The sequence below is a fragment of the Anthonomus grandis genome, chromosome 14 (assembly GCF_022605725.1).
Source record: "Anthonomus grandis grandis chromosome 14, icAntGran1.3, whole genome shotgun sequence".
In the NCBI taxonomy this organism is placed as follows: Eukaryota; Metazoa; Arthropoda; class Insecta; order Coleoptera; family Curculionidae; genus Anthonomus; species Anthonomus grandis.
In genome coordinates, this window is record NC_065559.1 from 5,702,890 (window position 1) to 5,726,351 (window position 23,462).

The window sequence follows — 23,462 nt, forward strand, 5'->3', positions numbered from 1 at the left end:
GATTTAGCAAGTATTAGATCAAGGATATTACCTTCTAAATTACGAATATTATTAAATTGACACAGATAAGAAAATGCCAAAAAGTCGTGCAGTAATCCCCTTTTCCTATTAATAGTTATTAATACAAACTCAACCAATTCCAACATCAATTGAATATAAACATTATTCGGATTTCGCAACTCGTATCACGCAAGATTCGCGTTTATAAAAAAGAAGCTTAACTTAAGTTTTCTTAACTATTTAATTTTTATTATAACTATGTGATATATTACATTGTTTGTTTTTTTTAATGGAGAAATATCAGCAGTTAACTAAGACTAATATAATATTAAAATGTTTTTTTTTTAAATACCCTTATAGGCGAAATATATTATATCAATGGTTACGTTACATTTAAAAATCCCGCGTTCAGAACATCCGCTTTGTGACCAATAGCGTTTTAGTAATGGCCGTCGACACCGTTTCCGGTTAATTACTTGTCAGCGCTCAGCAGTTCGAGTTCGAGACAGTTGTCGGCTTTTCGATGGAGTGTGATTCTTTTATGTTATCATCTTTTTAGCGAAGAATTTTTCGTGGTAAAACCGAAAACAAGTTAAAGAACGTTGACCGAACGGTACTTCTTCCCAAGGGGCATCGCTAGGTAGTTAAAATAGCTCTACAAGAGGTGAAAATGCCGTCTGCGGCTAATGTCAAGATTGACAAGCAGATTTCCTCATCGGAAAATGCATTGGCCGATAATGGAAATACTGCGACTACGCCTATTCGGCAGGCAGTTACCATTATAGAGCACAAGATTCGGAACCTGGAGAAAAGAAAGGTAAGGTGGAATTGCTCGGAAACTTTTTACATGCATTGCCTGAAGATCTTGTTTCTATGGCCTCGTTTTAGTTAGGGGAGTCCCAGGCCATAAGGGATTTCCTAAATTTGGGTTAAAAAGTGTTGTCTATTTAGGTTGTATGGACTCATTGACTTACCGGTAGGTTCTAGTTGTTGTTCTCGACTTGTCTTGGCAACAAAGTGGATCAGGGTCAATAAACCCTGTCAAGGCAAAAGGAAAAAACATATGAGGATCTACTTCTTTATAATAATAAAGAAGTCAATTATAGAAATAATTCTACTCAAAATATAAATTGCACATAGATTTCATGTTCCAGTACTACATGTCAAAATGACTTATCTCCAAAAGCTCATCTGCTGTGAGGTGAGGGAATGAGAGGAAACTGACAATTTTGCAATCAAATAATTTTGGCCTGATGAGATATTTCTAATATCTATAATTTAAATATATTCAATTCTTATTAAAGTGACATTTTATGCCCTATTAAAGCTATCATGAACATATCATCTGTTTTTTAGAAAATTACAAAAATAACCTGCCAGTTAAAGACAAAAACAACAATATGATACTTGCTGATATAACTACCACTTCTATCAGTGAGCATCATGTGTCTGTATTGTTATTATCTCAAAAGTGAAGGTTGATGTGTTATGATTGTATATTATGTCTGATGATGCTCCTAATAGGGCAAAATAGGTCATATTAATAGGAAACTGATATTAAAGATTTTTATTTTATTCTTGTCATTATTATCAGTATCCTTGAGAAATATGAAATAATTTATTGCAAATTATATTTTCTTTTTTTTGATAGATAAATAGGTAACATATTTTTTTGGAATTTTCTAAAAAGGGTCAGTAGGATTAAGAATGCCTATGTAATGTCCATAATGTTTATAAAAATACCAATTTTCTCATATGGGTGACCACTGACCAAACTTAATAACTTAGCTGTAGACAGCAAATAAAATGTTGTTCCTCTATCTTTCTTGCTTGAGTTAGAGGTATTTGATTTAATCAATAGTGTATCCAACAGTAAAACATATGATATATTTGGTCTAAGTAATAAATTCATATAAACAATAAGAGATGGTTTGGTACCTGCAGTAACCATCCTCAACAATTATTGTTTTACCAGAGGAGTGAAGACCTTAAAGATTTATTTAATATAGTTATTCATTTATTTAATAGCCAATATAATACATAAGTCAATGAACAACATAAGTATTTTATTACAGTCATCTTTAGGCCTTATAAAATTATCATCCCATATCAGTTGTTAGAGGTCTAACCAAAATAATTGCAACAACTTTTCTGTCCAAAAATGATTTCACTATTTTAATTTGGCTGTAGACAGGGTCTATCAGAGGTTGATTGTCAATACTGTGGGTGTCTTTAAGAGGGTAGAGGTGCTTACAGTAGGTTTCTGAGACTTCTCAAAGGCATTTCACTGTGCTCTCATGACATCCTGCTGCAAAAATGAAGCTTACATTTCTAAAAAAAAAGGTACATTTCAGGGTTTAATTTTGGAGCAACTATAGTTCTTGCTTTACTTGAATGATCTGTCTCTTCAATTTTGTAACCACACATTTCAATACGCTGATGATTCCACATTTTATGTGTCCCATGTGGACTCGTGAGACCTCCCAGGGTATGCTGATAGAAGGATTACAGGTGGCAAAAAAGTGGTTTAGTGCAAATTCATTATTATTAAATATAGAAGAAACCTTCAATATTCAATTCTCCTTAAGATCTGATAATAACATATCATAGAATTCTATTAAATTTCTTGGCATTTAATATAAACATAGAAAAACTATCTTTAAAGCTTGTGAGCGTAATTTTTTTAATCAGAAAACATATATAACATATTCTAGTCAAGAAATTACTAGGATAGCATACATGGGGATATTTCAGAGGCAATTATTATATGGTATTCTGTTTTGAGGTTTTTAATGGTGTTTAAACAACACAAAATGTAATTAGGGTAATTGCAAAGCTGTCATATAGTGAATCATATAGAATTTACTTTAAAAAATTAGAAATGTTAACATTGTCAGCACTTTTTATTTTTAAAACAACCTATCTAAATTTATTACTAATGAAAATGTACATTCCTATAATTCTAGGATAAAGTCTTTAATAGTTTAACCTCAACATTGCTTAAATAAAATACATAATATTTTGTAGTTACTTATATTATATAATTGTCTTCAATCACATTAAGCTTATACAGTTAAGAAATCTTAAAATAAGTATAAAAAAACATTTTAATTTCTCTGTCTTTACTCATTATCAGAATTTTCGGGTAAACCACTGGAAATTGAATAATTTTTAATGAAGTTGCTTTGTTGGACCTTAGATCTTCCGACATTAATTTTTTTTATATTATACATCAATTCTTAGGCTTAAAAACTTCAATGTTTATGCCTGTCCAATTAGGTTCATCTTTTTTTCTTTGTGACAAGGTGGTAATTGAAGCAAATAAAAGTTTTTGATTTAATTTGGATTAAGCACTTCTAAAGCAATAGATGAAATAATACAGTACCTCAGTAAGCAGGAAGAATTTTTATGAATGTATTTAAATATGAAACGTACTAACAACAATTGCATAAATCTAAATTAAAGTTATATACAGTCTAAAATAATACATAGTTCCAAGAATTACTAATCACAAGAAATCACAATTATCTAAAAATGGTACAAATATGACAGAGCTAAATATATTACACTGCCTTCTATATATTAAAACTGAACTATATTATTATTTTTTCATAAATAACTAAATGTACTAATGAGTAAATTTTTCTACAATTTTCATTTTAGTATTGAGGTGTAATATTTTGGTTTCTGCCAAATGTTGACTTAAGCCTTAATAAATTTATTCTAGGTATTGTGGCATATCATGATTTATGTTACATGTATAAGTGATTAGCATTGCTTTGTTTATGTTTATATATTTTTTTAAATGCCCATGCCATTGTTATTTAATAGGTTTGTTGATAAAAGCCTTGGCATATTTAGCCTTATCTTTTTTATTGAGTTTTATGCAGTTTTCAAACATTTAATTTTGCGTATGTAAAGATACTAACACTAATAGCCCATATTTCAACATAGGCTTAATTAGAGCATTATAAATTAATATCAGTAATTTTCTAGAAAGTTTGATAATAAATATACATTGTAAAAGAAGCATCAAAGGAACTGATCTCTTTCGAAGCTCTCTGTAGAACATCCTGCTCTATCATAGATAATTCAGGTCTCTCTATAAGATATTATCTAATTATATTCTAATCCATTCAATTGAATAGTATGCCTATAAATATTTTTCTCTCTCCTTATATCTATTTTGAAGACTACTAACTTAGGTAAATCACTTCTGTACACCTATAACTTCTTGACAATCCTGACCATAATAAGGTGATCATACTAAGAAAAAATGTTCCAAAATGATCTAATATATCAGCAAAGCTTGAAAGCAAGCTGTTACAAAAATCTTGCAGAATTGCTTGTTACAGAAATACTGCCCAAAATTACTTCCCAGGTTCCAGAGCTCAGTTTCAGTTTAACTTACATGTATTTAATGCTAGTGGCATACAATCTTAGAACAAAACACTTGCCTATGAAGCATGTTATTATTATCATACCCAGTAATAAATTAAAAATAATAATTGTTTCTTCTTAATTTAAATTATCATTTTATTTATTTCAGTTAGTGCTAAAAACCTATATACCGTACCTATCATGAGCAAATAATAATGCAAATGGTACCAATAATCTGCCATCTAAGATTATGCTTCACATATCAGTGTCTACAATCTCACTTAAAAAATAAAAAGATTTCTTAATAAGAATCCTTTAGTCTGTCTTTAAAAATAGATATTTTGTATATACAGGAAGGCCCCAATTTCTAGTGGTATATATACATACATGTTACCAGTACTTTCTATCTTTTACTGTTTATAAAAATTATAAACATAACATGCATATTGGAAATGCTGAAATAAAGTGCATGCAGTGAAAATAATCATTTTTTTTTAAGACAATTTTGCTGTATTTAAACAGTCCCCTAAAGCTCACATAATTAGATATTCTCAAGCTGTCATAAGATTAAAATATTTTACCAAAATGGACGTTTACCAGGACAAGTTCAGCTATTTTTAATATTGTCACTAATAAATGTATTTTCAGGAGGACTTTTGAGATGTGATTATCATATTATTGAGTGTTTTAATTTACACTTATTATAGTAAAATAATGCTGACATAAAAGTTTGTCAGGCTTGACAGCCCTAAACCACTAATTAAATCTATTTGTATATATGGTTTTATATAGTTGCTATATATATTCTCATAATATAGATAAAGTGTTTTTGTTTTTAGTCTAAATTAGAGTCTTATCGGGACTTACAAAATGCTGGAAAAGAACTGAATTCGGATCAAAAGACTGCTTTGGCTAAGATTAATGAAGTGATTATGACTTTGGATTTTGCGAGAGATTTATACAAACAGTTCCTAGGTAAATTATTATATAAACATATTTGCTTAAATATAATGTTAAATATATCTTTATAGGCATAGCTTCCTCATCAGAAAAAGATGCAAAAAAGCAAGCAAAAAGAGAAGCTGCATTAAAAAGTCAAGCTGAACTTGCTAGGCTAAGGGAAATTCTATTGGTACAAGACGCATTAAATCAAATGGGTAATGAGATTGTTAGGAATGATTTTTTGAATGGTCGAAACGGTGCTGCACAATTGACTGAAGCTGATCTTAAGTAAGTTCTTCAGCATCAAATGTTTTCTTCATTATTTATTTTAATTGTATTTTTAGACTATTAGATGATTTATATCCCGCTGTGACCCCGAAACACGAATCAGGCAATCCTACTGCATTTACAAATGAAGTCCAAGCCGCTGCCGAGCACTTACTGGCTGTTGTAGATGGAAAAGCGAAAGATGTGTTTGGAGGAACCTACAGTCAAATAAAGGAAATTTTAGGAAAAATTCATGAAAGCGGATACTTTGATCAGTCACCAGTGGTAAGCTTTACTTATTATTTTACTAGGTAGATGATTTAATAAACAACCCATTATGGTACAGAATATTTCTTATCATTGTTGGCTTACAGGCAATTTTATGTGACTTCTCAAGCTTGTAAATTGTAATTTTTTGTGTTATTTAAATTTTAAAAAATCAGATCTTGTGAATGGAGAGATAATTGAAAAAAATTTCCCGATAACCTGCTACTAGATACTGCAACTTTTATGGTTAATATGAAAAAACTTTATGTTTCACTTAAAACAGTTAGTCCAAATTTCTAGATCTTTTAAAGTTATAACAAAAGTCCAACAAAAGAAATTAAGCAAGCATAAATCCTCATGGTGTGTTATTAGAATCGTTAATAATCAATTCATTATTGCCGAAACATGCCAAGGTTGCTAAAAAACCGATTTTAAAGTACTTAATAAAAAACTTAGTTCCACTTATTTTAAATAAACAATTCTTAAGTTAACTTAACCAATCACAGGAAGCTATCGTTGAAGAAGAAACAGTCGAAGTAGTGACCGATACAGTAGCGGTAGCCGCCTTAGAACCGGAACTTCCAGTACAAGTTTGCAACGATGGAGCCCTTGCCGGTTAGTAAATCAAATTTATTTATTTATCAACGGAATTTTTATTGTATAAAAATATGTAATTAGTTACATCTAAGTTTAGTGAAAAGTTAAACACTCCATATCACTAAAATCACAGTAAGTAATAAGTACATAATGTATCAATGTGCATCAATATAACTGATGTGTCATCTCCATACTGGCATACATGCTGACAGATCCCTTGGGAGCCCATTTACATACAATATAAATAGAAGTGATAGATAAGTAGATCCCTGAGGAACATGCTGCTCCACTGCTGTTAATAACTGTCTAATAGGGATAGGCATGTACCCCTTAAACCAACCAAGCTGAGCCTATCTAGCAATAGCACATGATTTATCATATCAAACGCTTTTGACAGATCAAAATAAATTGCCTTATAAATTGATCTAAGTGATGATAATAAAAATCCAGGTCTATAGTGTTTTGCAATATTGGGGTCACCTTTTTTATAAACTGGGATAATTTTCTCTGTTGTAACTTTATCCAGGAAAAAACCTTTTGAGAAATTGGCTTAATGGTATACCGATAGAACTAGCAACACATTTGAAAATATTTATAGGAATTTCTTCAATACCACATCAGAATTTGTTAGGCAGATTCATGAAGAGTCAGAATATTTCTTGATGATCTATTGGATTTAGAAATATTGTGGGAAAGTTGGTTTGTGTTTGTGTAAAGTTTAAGCTGTTTTGTGTAGGTCCCATCTTACAAAAAACAGTTTTTGGTTGGATCGTATCTAGGCATAACGGTAATCAAAGTAAAAGTGGACGGGTAGTTTGCAATTTTTCTAAAAATGTAGACATTCAAAGTCAGTTGGCCAAGTTTTGGGAAATAGAGGAGTGTCATACAAATACCCATGTTTCTAAAGAAGAATTGCTTTATGAAGAGCATTTCAAATTGAACACTAAACGCGGTAGGTTCATTGTTTCTATTCTGCTAAAAGATTCTTTAGAAAAATTGGATGAATCGATCTTAAGCTGAAAGGCGTTTCTTAAATTTGGAACGAAGATTATCCCGTGATTCAGCTTATAAAACTGAATATGCGAAATTTATGCAAGAATACGAAAACCTAGATTATATGCGAAAAATCACACCACTTGATACCCAAAATATATCATATTATATGCCACATCATGGTGTTTTTAAAGAGGATACTTTAACAACTAGGCTTCGGGTCGTTTACGATGGTAGTGCTCCGACATCAACTGGTGTTTCAATGAATGATTTACAGATGGTCGGACCAACTATTCAAAACGACTTACTATCCATTCTCTTACGTTTTCGAACTTATAATTTTGTTGTCTCTGCAGACATCGCGAAAATGTATCGCCAAGTTTTCATAAATCACAAACAATGTCTCTTGCAAAGAATTTTGTGGCGATATAATACTACAGATCCGATCAGTACTTATGAATTGCAAACCGTTACATACGGAACCAGCAGTGCCGCATTTTTGGCCATACGCTGCCTTTTTGAACTGGCACAAGAATGCGAAGCCGCGCATCCTGATGTTTCTAAAGTAATAAGAAATTATATTACGTGGATGATGGATTATTTGGAAGTGAATCTATTGAAGAATTATCCCGTCTCAGCGTTAAAATCTTTGAAATATTGCGCTCTGCTGGATTTATACTAAGAAAATGGCATTCTAATTGTGAACAAATAGTATAAAATATAAATTTAAATACCGATTTAATCGTAGAAATCGTCAAAATTGGTCTAAACGAATCAACGAGGACCCTCGGACTTGCTGCTGTGGTTTGCTAAGTCCATGCGTGATAACCATAAAAATTCTTCTTCAGAAACTTTGGTTAGAAAAATTATCCTGGGATGAATCGGTTCCCATTGCAATTCATTCTTCATGGCTTAAATTTCGGGATGAAATTTCAAATCTAAATAATTTACAAATTAACAGGCATGTCATTTGCAAAGGCCTAAAATATATAGAATTGCATTGTTTTTCTGATGCAAGTGAATGCGCATATAGCTGTTGCATATACGTTCGTTCTGTTGATATAAACAGATCCATTCACGTAAACCTGTTGTGTTCCAAAACAAAAGTAGCACCTCTTAGGGTTATCACGATACCTAAGCTTGAACTGTGTGGGGCTGTCTTAGCTGTCAGATTAGCGAGAAAGGTTTTTTTTTCTTGAAGAGTAAAAATAAATAAAATACGATTTTGGACAGACTTAACGATAATTTAAGGATGGCTCAAGCACTCACCTAATGCGCTTAAGACATTCGTTGCTAATAAGATTTCTGAGATTCAGGAATCATTTCCAGTTGAAGTATGGAGGCATGTGCCGACAAAACAAAATCCGGCGGATATATTAACTCGTGGAATATCTCCAACAGAGTTGGTTGATTTACCATTATGGTGGCATGGGCCATGCTGATTAGAACAACGTGAGAATCATTGGGCAAACTTACAGGCTGTTTTAGATGAATTGCCAGAAATAAAATCCCAAACACTTATCGTAAATGAAACTCAATTGAACCCTGTTATAGACTTTGACCGATTTTCGAATTTTATTGGAATAAAACGTACATGCCCATATTTATTTCGTTTTGTCCACAATGGGATAAAAAAAATATATATTTATTTTCCCAAAAATAAATACTACGTAAGTTTATAAGAACAATGACGTTTATTTCAAGTTGTTAGGGTAAGTATTTGCAAAGTTATAAGGCTGCTAGTCTGGGGTTTTTTATACCTCCCGAGATTCCGTCCCAATTACGCGCTACGTCATAGACGCCGACGCGACGCGACGATGTATTATAGAGCGCTCGCTAGCCAGCCAGCCACAGCCTAGTGCCCAGTTATTTTGACAGGGTGGTTTTGTTTGTTGACATTTTGACTTTTAACTTTTATTATTGACGTATTTTGCTTGTTGACTAATTACAATGGAGCAGGGATTTGTTCGTGGTCAGTCAGACAACTTACCCATTATATAAACGTAAATATTTTAAAACTATAAATTCTATTTAAAAATAATTAAAAATAAACTTTTACTTTGACACCCTGTTTTTCAAAAACTAAGCATTTTTCTTAGACAAGAAAAATGATTGGACCTGTAATCACGCACCTGGAACGAGCTGCTTGCCACCAAATCTGCAAAAATGTCATCTGGCAATTATTTTTCCTAAGAAATTTAAATCAAAACATTGCATCAACATCCCACTTTGATGTAATATCCAAAAAGTATAGATTTAACCAAAAATGTCACTTAAAAAAAACCAAGAATCTCTTAAAATACACTCAAAAACAAGTAAGCGTGTCACCATAATGCGAGAAAAATTCGGCTAACTTCGTTAACATTATAAATAAATATAGGCTGATACCGGTCCAACCATTTTACTTGTCTAAGGCGTTTTTCAACATAGAACATATGTACATATGAACTTATTAAAATATAATACAATATTTATAGCAGGTATGGTGAGCAGACATTTTGAAAAACACAAATAACAACAAAAACATGCATAATAATATTAACAAAGCAGCGTGCGCGGTCGACATGCTAGCGTCGGTCGTCGCGTCCACTTGGGCGCCTGTGACGTATCATCCCGGCCGCGCTGGTACAAGGAAAAAATTAAACATGGCGTATTTATTCGAACTTTGAGAATTAATTGTGAAGTAACTATAAATGCTAGAAAACTGAAATAGATTGCTAAATTTAAGTTGGAGTCTGCTCTTTTTTGCTAAAAAATAATCGAAGTGTCATTTTCAAGCTCATTGTAAAATATTGCATGACAAGATTATAGGCTCTCTAACTTTATCCGAAATCAATAACGCATATTTATTTCTCATAAAACAAAGTCAGCATGAGGATTTCTTGATGAGGACAGAGTTAAACGCCCTTTCAAAAAATCAGTCAATTGCTGCAAAGAGTAAGCTTTTTAAGCTCAACCCCTTTTTAGATAAGTGAGGCGTGGATTGTGCTGGCCCATTTTCTATTAAAGATAGAACGGGTCGAGGTTGTAAGATTACAAAATGCTACTTAGCATTGTTTGTGTGTTTTCTAACGAAAACATCTTGTCGAACTTGCATTGTCTTATTTATTTAATGTAACACGACGTTTCGGTTATAATTTATATTTCGGTTATTATTTTATTATATATTAACCGTTATCAAGTGTAAACTGGTAGTTTACACTTGATAACCGTTGGAGATACTTACCAACCGAAACGTCGTGTTACATTAAATAAATAAGACAATGCAAGTTCGACAAGATGTTTTCACTGTACCATTGTCTACCACCTTCAAAAACAGATTTTCTTACGAAGGCGGTACACTTAGAATTAGTTTCGGATTTGAGTACCAAAACTTTTTTATTATTAAACTGTTTACTAAATATACGTACAATTTCGGAGGGGTTACTTAAATTGTTTTTTTTTTTCAAGGACAAATCGAAACAATCACGATTGAAGCAACCAACCATCCCACTATTCACGGAGGCGGACAGAGAATTCCGCCGGTGTTACCGGTGGAACAACCGCCGGTGCCCATTGTACCTGCTGCCGGTGTTCCTCTACAAGCGCCCCCTCAAGGGGTGCCGCCCACCGTTGTTCCGGCACCTCTCGTCATGGATCCCACAGCAACCATTCCGCCCCCACATCAACCCCCGCCGCCTCCTCAGGAAATTTTCTATCAGCCCCAGCCGCCGCATCAGCCCCCCAGACCGATCACCGAGATGTTGGGCACAGGAAACTTCTTCTTTTTACAGGTAATTTAAAGCTAAATAATATTTGACGTGTTTATTTTACGTTATACGCTCATAAGTGTACTGATGTACATTTACTTAAAAAAACTGTTTCAACAGCTGTCTGCAGCTAAAAACTGTTTCAGCTGCTTTTTACAAAAAGTTCCAACATACTCAACTCAAACTCAAAACGTGCTTTATTTTCAGAAGAACAAATAAATTTCATTGACAAAGATTTAATTAAAATTAAGTCAATATAAAAAAATAAGTCTTAATAAAATTTAATCAAAATTTGAATACAAAAACAAAAAAAATATTAAGGTTATATTAATTAAAATAACAGACTATAATAATTTAAATATGTTTTATAATTTATCACTATTTTGGACTTTAACTTTATACCAGATCATACAGTAATATTATATGATATGCTCCACATTATAACATGCTTTACCAACTAGGAGTTTCGTACATTTACATTAGAATTTTTTAAAGTCTTCCAAGTTTCGTGAGTTAAGGGGTAAGTGGATGTACATTTTCTTTGCATCATAAATAAATGATCTCTTTAATTGATTAATAGTGGGTATTAATTAGTGAGTAATTAATTAGTGGATATCGGTAAAGGATTATTTTAAGACTATCAAGTAAGATGTTCTCATTGCAGAATTAAATGCTTAAACTTTCTAAAAGCCAAACATACACTGTCAAATAAACAATGTATATCAAAATTCTCTCAAAAAGACAGGCTTTCTTGAATATCTCAATCTAACACTGTACATGATTTAGATTGCTTTTTTTTTGTAAAATCAAAATAGTTTCAAATAGGTAACTACTGGGACGACCATATCTTAGATTACTTTCAATCAGAGCAAAATATGCCAAAATTTCTCATTGCAGTCTGATTCAAATCGCCAGAATTAGCCAATAAGGCAAAACGATAGGAACACTTTCTTCTTGACAAGGCAACACTGTGATTCTCACAGTTTTAAGTCTATTGTCCATTATAATACCTAAAACTTTTAAACTGCCTGGATTACATCAAGCACAACATCTGCAGGATTACATCGGAAAGTTTATTTTAGTTTTTGTTATATCAAATATGAGTAAGTTGCTATTTTAACCAAATCTTTATTGATATTATTTTGCAACACGAGACAATCGAAATGATGCCACAAGTTGCTGATAGCCAAGGGAGTTAACTAACCACTGATTTTGACTGGACAGATATCATTGACATATAAAAAGAGCAAAAGTGGTTCCAGGACTGACCCCTGAGAAACAAATGTGTCTTAATCACAACCTGCATAGAAAACCCTCTGTACTCTATCAGAAAGTTATGAACTGAACCAGTTCAGTGACACATCTCTAAAACCATATATTTTAAGCTTCCGAAGTAGTATTTCATGACTGACAGTAAAAGCCTTTGTCAACTCACTTCGCCCTAAAAAGACCAATAGAACAAAAGAAATCATTGAGTGCATTTGGTGTATTAATACTTGAGTCTGATATATGAGATTTTCCATGACTTTGTCTAATATCATTGATAATTAATATGTTGAAACACCCAGTAAATGGTACAATTATAAGTTTTACCAAATATATGGCGATCTTTTGCCGCTTAAAAAACTTAATAACTATATTGGAGGACGACCTGAAATTTATTAAAATATAGTTAGATAAACTTACTTTAAATGTGGACAAAACTAAATATATTTTATTTCAATCTTACCAGTCGAAATTACCATTACCGGATATTATAAAATTGTGCTACATCAGAATTCTTAAAACTGAGTGAGTAAGGTATCTTGGTGTTCACATAGTTAGTAAGTTAAAATGGGATGTCCATGTAAGAACTGTAACAGCTAATATTAGAGGGGTTATAACTAAACTTAAGTACCTTAAATACAGATTTTTTGACTGCTAAGCAATTACAAATTCTCTATAACGTACTTATTGAACGTCACTTAATATATGGATTGATAAGGTGGGAAGAGGTGTAATAATTGCATTTAAAAATTTTAGCCATGGTTCAAAAATGGAAAATTAAAATCATGTATGGTAAAAATAAATTGTGACTCAACTGATCATTTATTTTTTATAGTCGACTGTCGGATATTGGACAACTGTTTCAGATATTAAAAAACTTAATGAAAAACGGTAATAAATATAAGTTTATATGTATAATGGCGTTATTTAAAATACAAGAAACAGATGTGCATACGTGCATATTTGACTATGACGTTGAAAGCACATTGGCAACACTCACTATAATAGTGAGAGAATATAATGATTATATTCTCTCACATTGTATAATATAATGCCTGGTCATATAAGAAAAACTAAAATATAAAAAAAAGGTAGAATTAAAACAAGGTATTCAAATATAGTATTTCATGACATTTTTTATTTATTCTTGTGCCGCCTTAAGTGTGGAATTTTATGGTCTTGTATGATATCGTTATGTAAAATAACTGTCATATCGTTATGATAGGACAGTTATTTTACTCACTGCATTTAATAGATTCAGTACTTATACAAGTCAAATTCAACTAAACATATTAAATGACACAAATAAAATTATGCAGTATTCATGAATATTTAAAATAAAATTTGAAAACTACAAAAAAAAAACAGGTAATGAAACGCCACTACAGGTTAAAACTGGATCCGAGGTACTCCTCAAAATGAAATGAAGGCAGCACCCACCAGATACCTCTTATCGATTCGTTCTTTGAATTGATTAAGGTTAAGAGCTTTAATTCTAGCTGCTACGCAATTAAAGAATTAAAGAATTTTAATGCTAAATATCTCGAACCATTTCTGGATCTTTCCAGGCGACTAAAGTCAGGTACAAGGTTACTGTTGTTTCTTGTGGGGTAAGTGTGAAAATCTTTATGAGAGTTGTATAGATTAAGATTTTGTTTAAAGTGCAACAAACACTGCATAATATACACACAGGGTAAGGTTAAAATGTTAAGACTTATAACGGAATTACGACGGTCCTCTCTATAGCCAAGACCGGAGATTATACGGATGCATTTCCTTTGTTGCCAAAATGCCTGCTCAATATGACAAGAATGATCCCAGGCAAGAAAAGCATACGTTAAAATAGAATGGAAGTTGCTGTAATATGCCGTTAAAAATGTATCTCTTGAGGTCACTTGGACCAAATGTCTAGTCTTTAAAAAGAAACCGTAAAAACGCTCAAGAGTACCATATTTTGGTTTTATTTCAGGAATCAGAGATAGACACCCCGGAACAAATCCCCACGCAAACCTTCACGAATCAAACGTTCGTTGGCCAACCACCGCCACCGCCGATTCCCATGCCACCTCATCACTACCAAGGACCGCCGCAAATCTCCCCAAATAATTTATCTCCCCAGATGCAGAACCACCAGGTACCACTAGCGGCCGTTCCGGTTGTACAACCGGTGCCTGCCTCCATGCAACCCGTGATCAACGAAGATGTCTCTCTCGTAAAACCGATCCCGCCGCCGCAGTCTGAAGAGATGGACAAGCATTCTATGAATAGAGCTAGCCAGAATAGAGGTAAGTTACTTTTTCAGAATTTAAAATAGGATACAAGAGCAATCTTATGACTCTACTGAGAGGAAAATGTGTTTTGATGTTTAAATTTCTGAACGACAAGACTAACCTATGTTTTTCTTTAATACAGTAATTTTCGGGAATTTTTAATCAAGGAGTATAGAATTCCGGAGTTTTTTCATCTGGAATTTTAAATCGGGAAATTTTTAAACCGTAATTTATTTTATGTTAACAATAGTAGTCGGTGAATCACCGATGCGAGTATTGAACAGTTTTGGAAAACGTTTATTTTGTAACCAATTAGGTTCATTTACAACAATTTACATCCTACAGTGCTTTACAATATCACAAAAATCATAGACTAGTCAGTCATATCACAATTTATTTCAATCAGTTGTCAAAACAAGGTGATGCTGTAACGAAGTTACAAGTTTTTGTCTTTATTTTATAGCAATAAGGGTAAGCCCAAGCAGTATTTTATAAGAAATTTTAGATAATTTTGCTCCGTTAACATTTAACCTGTAATTTTATAATTTACATAACAAAAAGATACATTTTAAGCTTTACCTGAGTCATGAGGGGTTTATAATCGTAAAGATACATAAAGAAACCAACTTAAAGAGGTTTCTAGCCAGATAGTACCATGGAAAGGTTCGATTTCTTATAGGTTATACCTAGTTCTCCGTTGACTATGTTGTAGTCCCTGGCCTTCATTGTTTTCAGCCCTGGTTGTTCTTAGGACAGTGAAGAACCGCAGGTGCCTAAAGCTGAGAGGTTTTTCATCACTATGCTTCCAGTTATTTTTATGGATTTTCCTTTCACATGCTGTTGCATTGTTTACATGTTCTATTATGCAAGTTTCAAGTTTTACCTACCTTGGGAAACCCTGTTAAATGAAGGGTCATGCCTTGTTTGGCAAAATATAATATAATTCATCATGATTCGGTTTTCCTGAAAAGCCGATTTTCTTTTACACATGTGACCAACTTTTGTCCCGCTGTTTTCACCTAGAAATACCCGGTTTTGAGAGCTAAAACTAAGTTTGTTTACCATATAAGGTCATAGCCTATAAATCCGTATCGTTTTCATAAGGAAAAACTCTATTTTCATTATTAAGTTTTCCCAATTGCATTTTTATCCATCGATTGATTCCGAGGATGTTCGTGAAACGTCGGCATCCAAATTCCTGCGATGGGTATAAAAAGGTTCCAGGTTCACCAAGGTGACACATTCGTCGCAGTAAGGTCGTACCATACCTTTCGAGCGAAGTACCAGTAATTTTTCCATATTTCAATACCGTTAAATTTTCAATATTAACGTTTAATTTTGTCTTGACGTTGACAGTGTGACTTGGGTTAGGTAAGAGCCTCCTGTTGACCGGCCGCTTCCAAGCTCGCGTATTAAGATCTTCATCGAATCCGTTGCTATTGATATCGTTCCGTTCCGTTTTATTTTATTTTGAAACTGTTGTTTGGGCCCATCTTTCTTGGTGTTTTCTAGGGCAGGTAGTAAACGGCTGATTAAAACAACGTTTTATTAATTCCGTTCGCGAAAAGTTATATTCTTGTTTGCAACCAGAGAAATACTCACTGCGGATTCATTTTGTATTTAATTGATAATTGTTGACTTTTTATTTTCTGCTCTGTCCGCGACCGTACCGTTTAATTATTTTATTGATGAAAACTACTGCTTGGACACTATCTTTCTTCATGTTTTGAAGGGCAGGCAGTAGCCGCGTTTAAAGTAATAACCGAGTCGTCCGTGATAATATAATTACTATCCGTATATTAACAGAGCAGGGGTAAATGTTGACCGATTGATTGAGATTGCTTCGCTTGATTGGTGTTGAATTTCCGGCTTTGCTTCACGAATGTCATCCGTAACCGCTTGTACAAAACATCATAAATAACCCCTATTCCCCCCCTTGAAGTAACCAATTCAAACAAAGAAAGTAACTGGTTAAGTTTGCAAGCACAAGAAAGATACATATTATCTAGATTTAAGATTACAGAGGTAGCCTTTAGATTTAATCAATTCTAAACATTAGGTCAAAACTTGGTTACAAATTAAAGTCACTTAGAAACTTAAAACACTTACTTCTACATCTTTAAACTAAAATTTTCAGGAACTTAAAATTATGCTAACAACAATATAAATTAGACTAACACATTATCTATTTTTTAGAACACTTAACAGTGTTGGTTAGCGCCATTAGGCAAAGGACATAATTTGGTAATTGGCCTGGTGAAGGTTCCATCTCTAGTTAACACCTTAACCACTCTGACTCTCTTTCTCCTTTAAACTAGCCAGTCTTTTCTTTGCACCCACTGTCAAGTCTGGTGCTTCTGCACTTTCCCTAGGTTCTGTCATTGTGAATTTGATATACTATATATTAAATATAGAGAACTGGGATAAGATAAAACGGTAAATAAAACATATAATTAGGTTAAAACCTAGTTAAACTTTACAAATTATGAAAACCGAGTGGTTATTGTTTACATGAGTAGATATTCTAAACCAATTTACAGTTTTAGGTTGAGTCAGAGCTACTTTAAGCTATACCTACTTAGCAGAGATTTATTTAGTGCACCTTATTAAACCGAGATTAAAACCTTATTTTTTGCACATGCACAAATTTAACACAATAGTTTATAGCAAAGTTATTATCCTTATGAATCCAAAAGAGTATTTACAAAGAGTTTGGAACGAACTTATTAATAAGTCCTTGAGAACACGAGCACTAACCGAACACTACGCATTAACTAGCGATTTGCGATTTTCCGTACAATTTTTTGTCCACTTGGAAAACTTAATTTAAAGGAAAGAGTACTGGGTACTGGGAGATTTGGTTACCAATCCACTCTAGGAACGACCCAGAACATTAGGAGGAACCAGGAACTTTAAACAGGAAACAGCAGCAATCTTTACAACATAAACTGAGCGAAGTCGATGAATATATCCGGCTCGAAGGACCAACAAATGTGGGGAGGTTTTTTCTGCTCCAATCACTTGTAGCGCTCTCCTATGTAAGGAGAGACCTTACTTACAAATTTAAGGTTTTAAGAAGAACTGCTCCACCATGGGGGCCGATTACTGCTTCACTCAACCGCTTCACCAATTTCTGCAGCGGTTTTTTGTTGTAAAGTTAATTTAATTCAAGAGAAAACAACAAAGTTCAATTTTGATTTGCTGCGAGCGTGTGTTCCATCTTACAACTGAACGGAGACGATACCGCGAGACGGCTCAAAGGCGACTCGCTGAGAGGTGACGAGCGACTGACACAAAGTAGGGATGGCTGCCTAATACTGGAACTGATCCCGCGGAACTGATCCTTACAGTTGGAACAGTGGAATAACTGATCCACTAGAAATTTTACGAGTCCAAGTTCGAGTCCAGACTGGTTTACGTTTAAACGGTAATGCCAAGTACAAGTAGCGCGAAGCGCCACTGCCCGGCCCGGTGTCGTACGTACCAAAACCAAACTATCGATCGGCGCGGCTAAACTGAATTGTGGGTGGCCAACTGGCCAAGACTCAGATCAAGGCAAGGACTCGGATCGGTGTTTGTTTATGTCGTATTGATGGTTCGAGTCCGAACTAATTTTGTTTGGTGTGATGCGGGCGGACTGGAACTGTTTTGTTGATATTCCGAAATACTCTTACCTTATTATTATTATTGTAGTTTGGGTTTTAAATTACAACTGATGGGGATTTACTCTATGTTATAATAACCACAGTAGGTACCTATTTATTTTTAAGTATTAAACACAGAACACAGATAAGACTTTTGAAAATAAAATGTATTCTTTGTAATAAAAAAACACAAAACAAAAATGGTATTTAATTCTTTTACCAAACAAATATAACGAATAACATATTCTAGTATGGCATTATTTTAACGAACGGCATAATTCTAACAGAACATGGTACATCTTTGTATATTATTTTTGTTAACATTTAGTTATTTGTTTGTTATGCTTTTTTTGTTTAAATAATATCGCAAAGAGTTAATTTATTTGTCTTAATACGTTTTTTTTTGATTTTCGATTCGGTTTTTTAGTTTTGGCTTTTTTTTTTGATAAACATTAATCGGCGTCATTTTAGTTCCATAGGCCGCAACGTACTTGGATTCCGTTCGGAGTTCGGACTCTAACTTGAAACTGATCCGTGGAACAGGTATTTGCTTCGACTAGATCAGTTCGGAACTGATCCGTAAAATTTGTTGGATCAGCCATCCCTAACACAAAGACGCCGCGCGGGTGGCGGTTATTTATAGAACATCAAAAGGCTGGTAGCGGCATGGTAGAAAAGCGACGTTGCCGCGGATTAACTTATTTTAAATTGTGTTGAATTTACAGTTTTTATCCGTTGTAGAATTACAACAACCCCGTCCCTTAAATCATACTATTTTGCGTCATTAATAGAGTGTCGAATTTACCGGTACATTTTCCCAAATACCTGCCTGTGCTTAATCATAGAAATTGATAATGGGGGATTGCTAGATTTTAAGGACACTTTGGTTCATTTAGTTTTAAGCAACCAAACCTGTTACTTACTAGTTTTTGTTGAATAAGATCTCATTATAACCGGACTGTCTACTTTCAATCTCTACCTGGTTTCTCCACTGTCCAAAGGCTTACCCGAGAGGCTAGAGGGGACTCCTAAGCTCCTTTAATTATTTAGAGTGGCGCCCGAGGCATTTTGTCAACTTTCCTATAACTGTACAAAGAAATAGTGAGGGGGGTTGACGGATACCCTGCGAAGTCAAGGGTTAAAGGGTGGACATAGGGCAAGTACCTACAGAACCCCACTACAATGCAAAACTTTTGAATCTTTGTGTATATTAGTGACCGCTTGAATATGTCCTCAAATGGGCAGAGAGAATGTTGGTCAATTATAAATGACTTCAGGCATTTTCACAAGAAAGTTTCAGAACCAGAAGTAAGACCAAATAGTTTAAATGATTATTACTGTAATATTCCTCATTTATTGCTCAAGGATGTTAATACTAATATTGATCCTTTGCATTATATTCAACAAGTGTCAGTTCAAAATTCTTTTTTCTTTTATCCTGTTAGCCTTACTGATGCAATTAAAAGCTTAAAAAACCATAAATCAGCTGGAGCTGATGGAATATCATCAAAATTACTACTTCTTTTGCCTGACTCAGCATTGAATGCCTTAGCTTCTGCCATAAACAATTCCTTTCATAATGGCATCTTTCCAGCATGTTTGAAGGAGGCAGTGGTTATCCCTCTTTATAAGGGTGGAGATGTGAGTGAGCCTTGTAATTTTCGTCCAATTTCTATATTATCTACCCTCTCCAAGATAGTTGAAAAACTTGCAAAAATCAGAATTTTATCTTTTTTGCAACATAATTGCATTTTATCTGCAAATCAGTTTGGATTTCAAACGGGAAAAGGGACTCATGACGCTGTTTTCGGCTTTTTGGAGAGTGTCTATGTGTCCTTAAATTCTGGAGAGTCCGCGGCGGCAGTGTTTTGCGATTTATCCAAGGCATTTGATTGTGTAGATCATGGAATACTGCTGTTAATTATATACTGCTCAATAATTATGGCTTTAGAGGTGTGGCATTGCAATGGCTGGAATCCTATCTGTCTAATCGTACCCAAAGAGTTACAGTATCTGGATGTTTATCCGATTCCAGATCCCATAAAACTGGAGTACCTCAGGGTTCAGTGTTAGGACCACTATTATTTTTGCTCTATGTAAATGATTTGGGTCCATTAAAACTGCAGGGCAAAGTGGTTCAGTTTGCTGATGATACCACCATTTTATGGAATCATAGAGATTCTGATAATGTTAGAGCCCAGGTTTTTAAGGATCTTAAGATTTTATCGGAGTGGTGTGCTGCAAACAGGCTTGTATTTAATGTGGGCAAAACCTTTATTATGGGATTTAAGTGTGACGTTCAGGGCCTTATGTTTAGTGAAAACTCCCCCTTGCAAAACAAAGAAAGCTGTAAGTTCCTTGGTATTACCATTGATGGTCGCCTTCGCTTCGAAGATCATATCCTAAATCTTGCATCAAAATTATCCTCTGGATGCTTTGCAGTAAGAATGGCGGGGCATGAGCTGGGAGGGGTAGTTGCACGTTCAGTGTACTTTTCTCTTATTGAGTCCCACCTTCGTTATGGCTTGCCTTTTTGGGGTTTAAGCAACAAGGGATTATTAAACATAATTTTTGTGATTCAAAAAAAGGCAGTTAGATACCTATGTTCCGCTGGGTTAAGAGATTCTTGTAAACCTCTCTTTATATCTCAAAAAATCCTAACTCTTTTTTCTCTTTTTATCTTAGAAACAGCTACTCTTATTCATAAATGTCCTAAACCTCCCTCTAACACTGGTCATATGACTCGCCAGGTTAACGATTTTCCCTTACCAATCCCTACATCCTCCCTCACGAAGAACTCACTTATATACCTCAGCAAAAAAATTTACAACCATGTTCCTCTATGTATCAGACAAATTTTAGAAGTTAAGAGATTCAAAAAGAAATTAAAATCACTTTTATTATCCAGGGCATATTATAGCCTTGACGATTTTTTTAATGATACCTTTTAACCTGTGCTCTGACATCATTTTAGTGTTTTAGTTTTGTTTCCTGTTAAATAATGTAATTTACTTCTTCTAAATTCTGTTTTATTGACAGCTATACTTATTTTTTAATGAAATTTATCAAAAAGATGCTTTTTTTTCTCAATCTGTTTTGTTATGATTAATTTTGGTAATGTGTGTGAATTTTATGGTAAAGTGTTTTAGAAGTTATGTTTGTTTGAAATTTAAAGTGAATTTGGAATTTTTTAGTTTTTAGGATGCTTGTACACAAGATTTTGTTGTCTTACGTAATATAGCACATTTTCTTTCTTTCTTTCTATTAATAAGATCTCATTATAACCGGACAGTCTATTTTCAATCTCTACCTGGTTTCCACTGTCTAAGGCTTACCCGAGAGGCTAGAGGGGACTCTAAGCTCCTTTAATTACTTAGAGTGGCGCCCGAGGCATTTTGTCAACTTTTTCTCCTATAACTGTACAAAGAAATAGTGAGGGGGGTTGACGATACCCTGCGACGTCAAAGATTAGAGGGTGGACACACGGCAAGCACGTAAATAACCCCGCTACAATGCAAAACTTTTGAATCTTTGTGTATATTTGAATTAATTTATTAGCAGCTGCGTTTTCAGTATACTTAGACAAGCATTCATTTCAGGTCCTGTGCCAGCGAGCAACCACCAACCGCAATCATTCTACAACAACGGCTATACCAACAGACCAAGCAGACCATCCGCTCAACAACACTCTAGGAATAACGGGGTTCCCCAAAACCATCAGGGACGGCCCCAACCTAATAGGCATTAACATTTTGATGACCTCACTAATTAATCATATTTACTTGAATTTGGCTCGTTTACAACATTCATGCTTTTTGTTTCGTTGACCGGATTAGGTTTAGTTTCTTTTCTCCTTTCAAGATGAAGTACTTTTCTAGTGTGTTTTTTTTTTTAAAACAAATGTATGTGTTTGTGGAATTTCGGGTGATACGCGGGCGCCCCAGATACTGTGCGGTGTCATATGCTAAAATCGAAGTCGGTTGATTATTTCGAAAGTTTTTTGCCTCTTCATACTTATTAGTTTAGCTGTTTGGTCTGGGTTAATTTTGTCCGAGAATGGCTTAAAAGATTATTTGGCAATTAGTAATAGAATGTTTAGTTTCTTATGCGAGTTTACACAAAATCTGCTCTGAAAACTTACTTTAATTTCAGCTTTCTAATGCCTGAATCTCACAAGGTATTTTTTCTTGAATGGCCATTTTTTGATACACTGAAACATTATTCAAGTATTATAAAAACAAGACAAACTGTTATGCCTTAGTGATAAATTATTTTCTGTAAGATTAAAGATACATTTTTTTACCTTTCAGTATAACTTATATTTTTGAAGGAGATCCGGCTAGCCGATTTCTTTTACGGATAATATGTAAAACTGGAGACCTATGAATTGAAAAATAAAACTCGATATCTATTTATATTATCGTTTCATTTTATCGTAATATAAAAACGTAAATAGTACAACTTTATTGTAAAGAAATCTTTATTTTCTATTCCAATAAAATAAAATTATTTTCAAAGGGACTGACTGCAATTTAAAAAAATTGCATGTTGAAAGAATTCAATTTTGCTTAAAGAGACCGTCATACAATTAACAACAAAACGAAAAAGTTTCAGTCTCAAAAACTATGTAACTAAAAGAATTATAGCTTACATGTTTTGCTTAAACAATTAAGTTTCAGCAGATCTAAAATATAAAATACAGCTCACTGCAAGACAAAGTTTAAAAAAAATTATTTGACCATTCAGGTATGTATACTTTTTAAGTACATTTATAGTTTCTATATAAAGTATTTAAGACCAAGACTTATTTTTTCGTTTGGTTATAAAAAAAAGTGCAAGTCGAGGTCTCGCAAGTAATTTCCTTATTTATGTCCTGGATGTTGGGAAAATATTCTGTATTTATCCGGTTCTGAAAGGTAACAGGCGACGCAGGTAGTAATCAGAACTATATAGACCTATCTTCATTGTGTGTAACAGGATAATAATTCAGGAATATTTCTAATGATGTACTACCTAAATACTAAGTTCTGGAAATAAAAACCAACTGGCTGAATCAAAAATTAATTATTTTTATCAAAAATTTTGAT

The 23,462-nt window shown here is 33.6% G+C and overlaps 1 protein-coding gene and 1 long non-coding RNA gene across 2 annotated transcripts; one reads left to right on the forward strand and one right to left on the reverse strand.

Annotated features, from left to right (window-relative positions):
* Positions 1–222: 222 nt before the first annotated feature.
* LOC126744475 (uncharacterized) lies at positions 223–1,374 on the reverse strand. Its single transcript, XR_007663200.1, has 2 exons — positions 975–1,374; positions 223–918 (listed from the first exon to the last, which is right to left on the reverse strand). It is a non-coding gene; the product is annotated as an uncharacterized LOC126744475 (long non-coding RNA).
* LOC126744474 (caprin homolog) lies at positions 481–22,790 on the forward strand. The gene is made up of 8 exons (XM_050451913.1): positions 481–817; positions 5,220–5,355; positions 5,412–5,610; positions 5,667–5,874; positions 6,363–6,471; positions 10,897–11,219; positions 14,431–14,746; positions 21,975–22,790. The coding sequence occupies exons 1-8, from the start codon at positions 671–673 to the stop codon at positions 22,121–22,123; spliced, it is 1,587 nt and encodes a 528-aa protein (XP_050307870.1). The 5' UTR covers positions 481–670; the 3' UTR covers positions 22,124–22,790.
* Positions 22,791–23,462: the final 672 nt, after the last annotated feature.

Coding starts and splice junctions, on each gene's coding strand:
- LOC126744474 (XM_050451913.1), top strand. CDS start 671: ATGCCGTCTGCGGCTAATGTCAAGATTGACAAGCAGATTTCCTCATCG. Junction 6,472..10,896: donor CAACGATGGAGCCCTTGCCG/GTTAGTAAATCA, acceptor TTTTTTTTCAAG/GACAAATCGAAACAATCACG. Junction 14,747..21,974: donor TAGAGCTAGCCAGAATAGAG/GTAAGTTACTTT, acceptor CATTCATTTCAG/GTCCTGTGCCAGCGAGCAAC.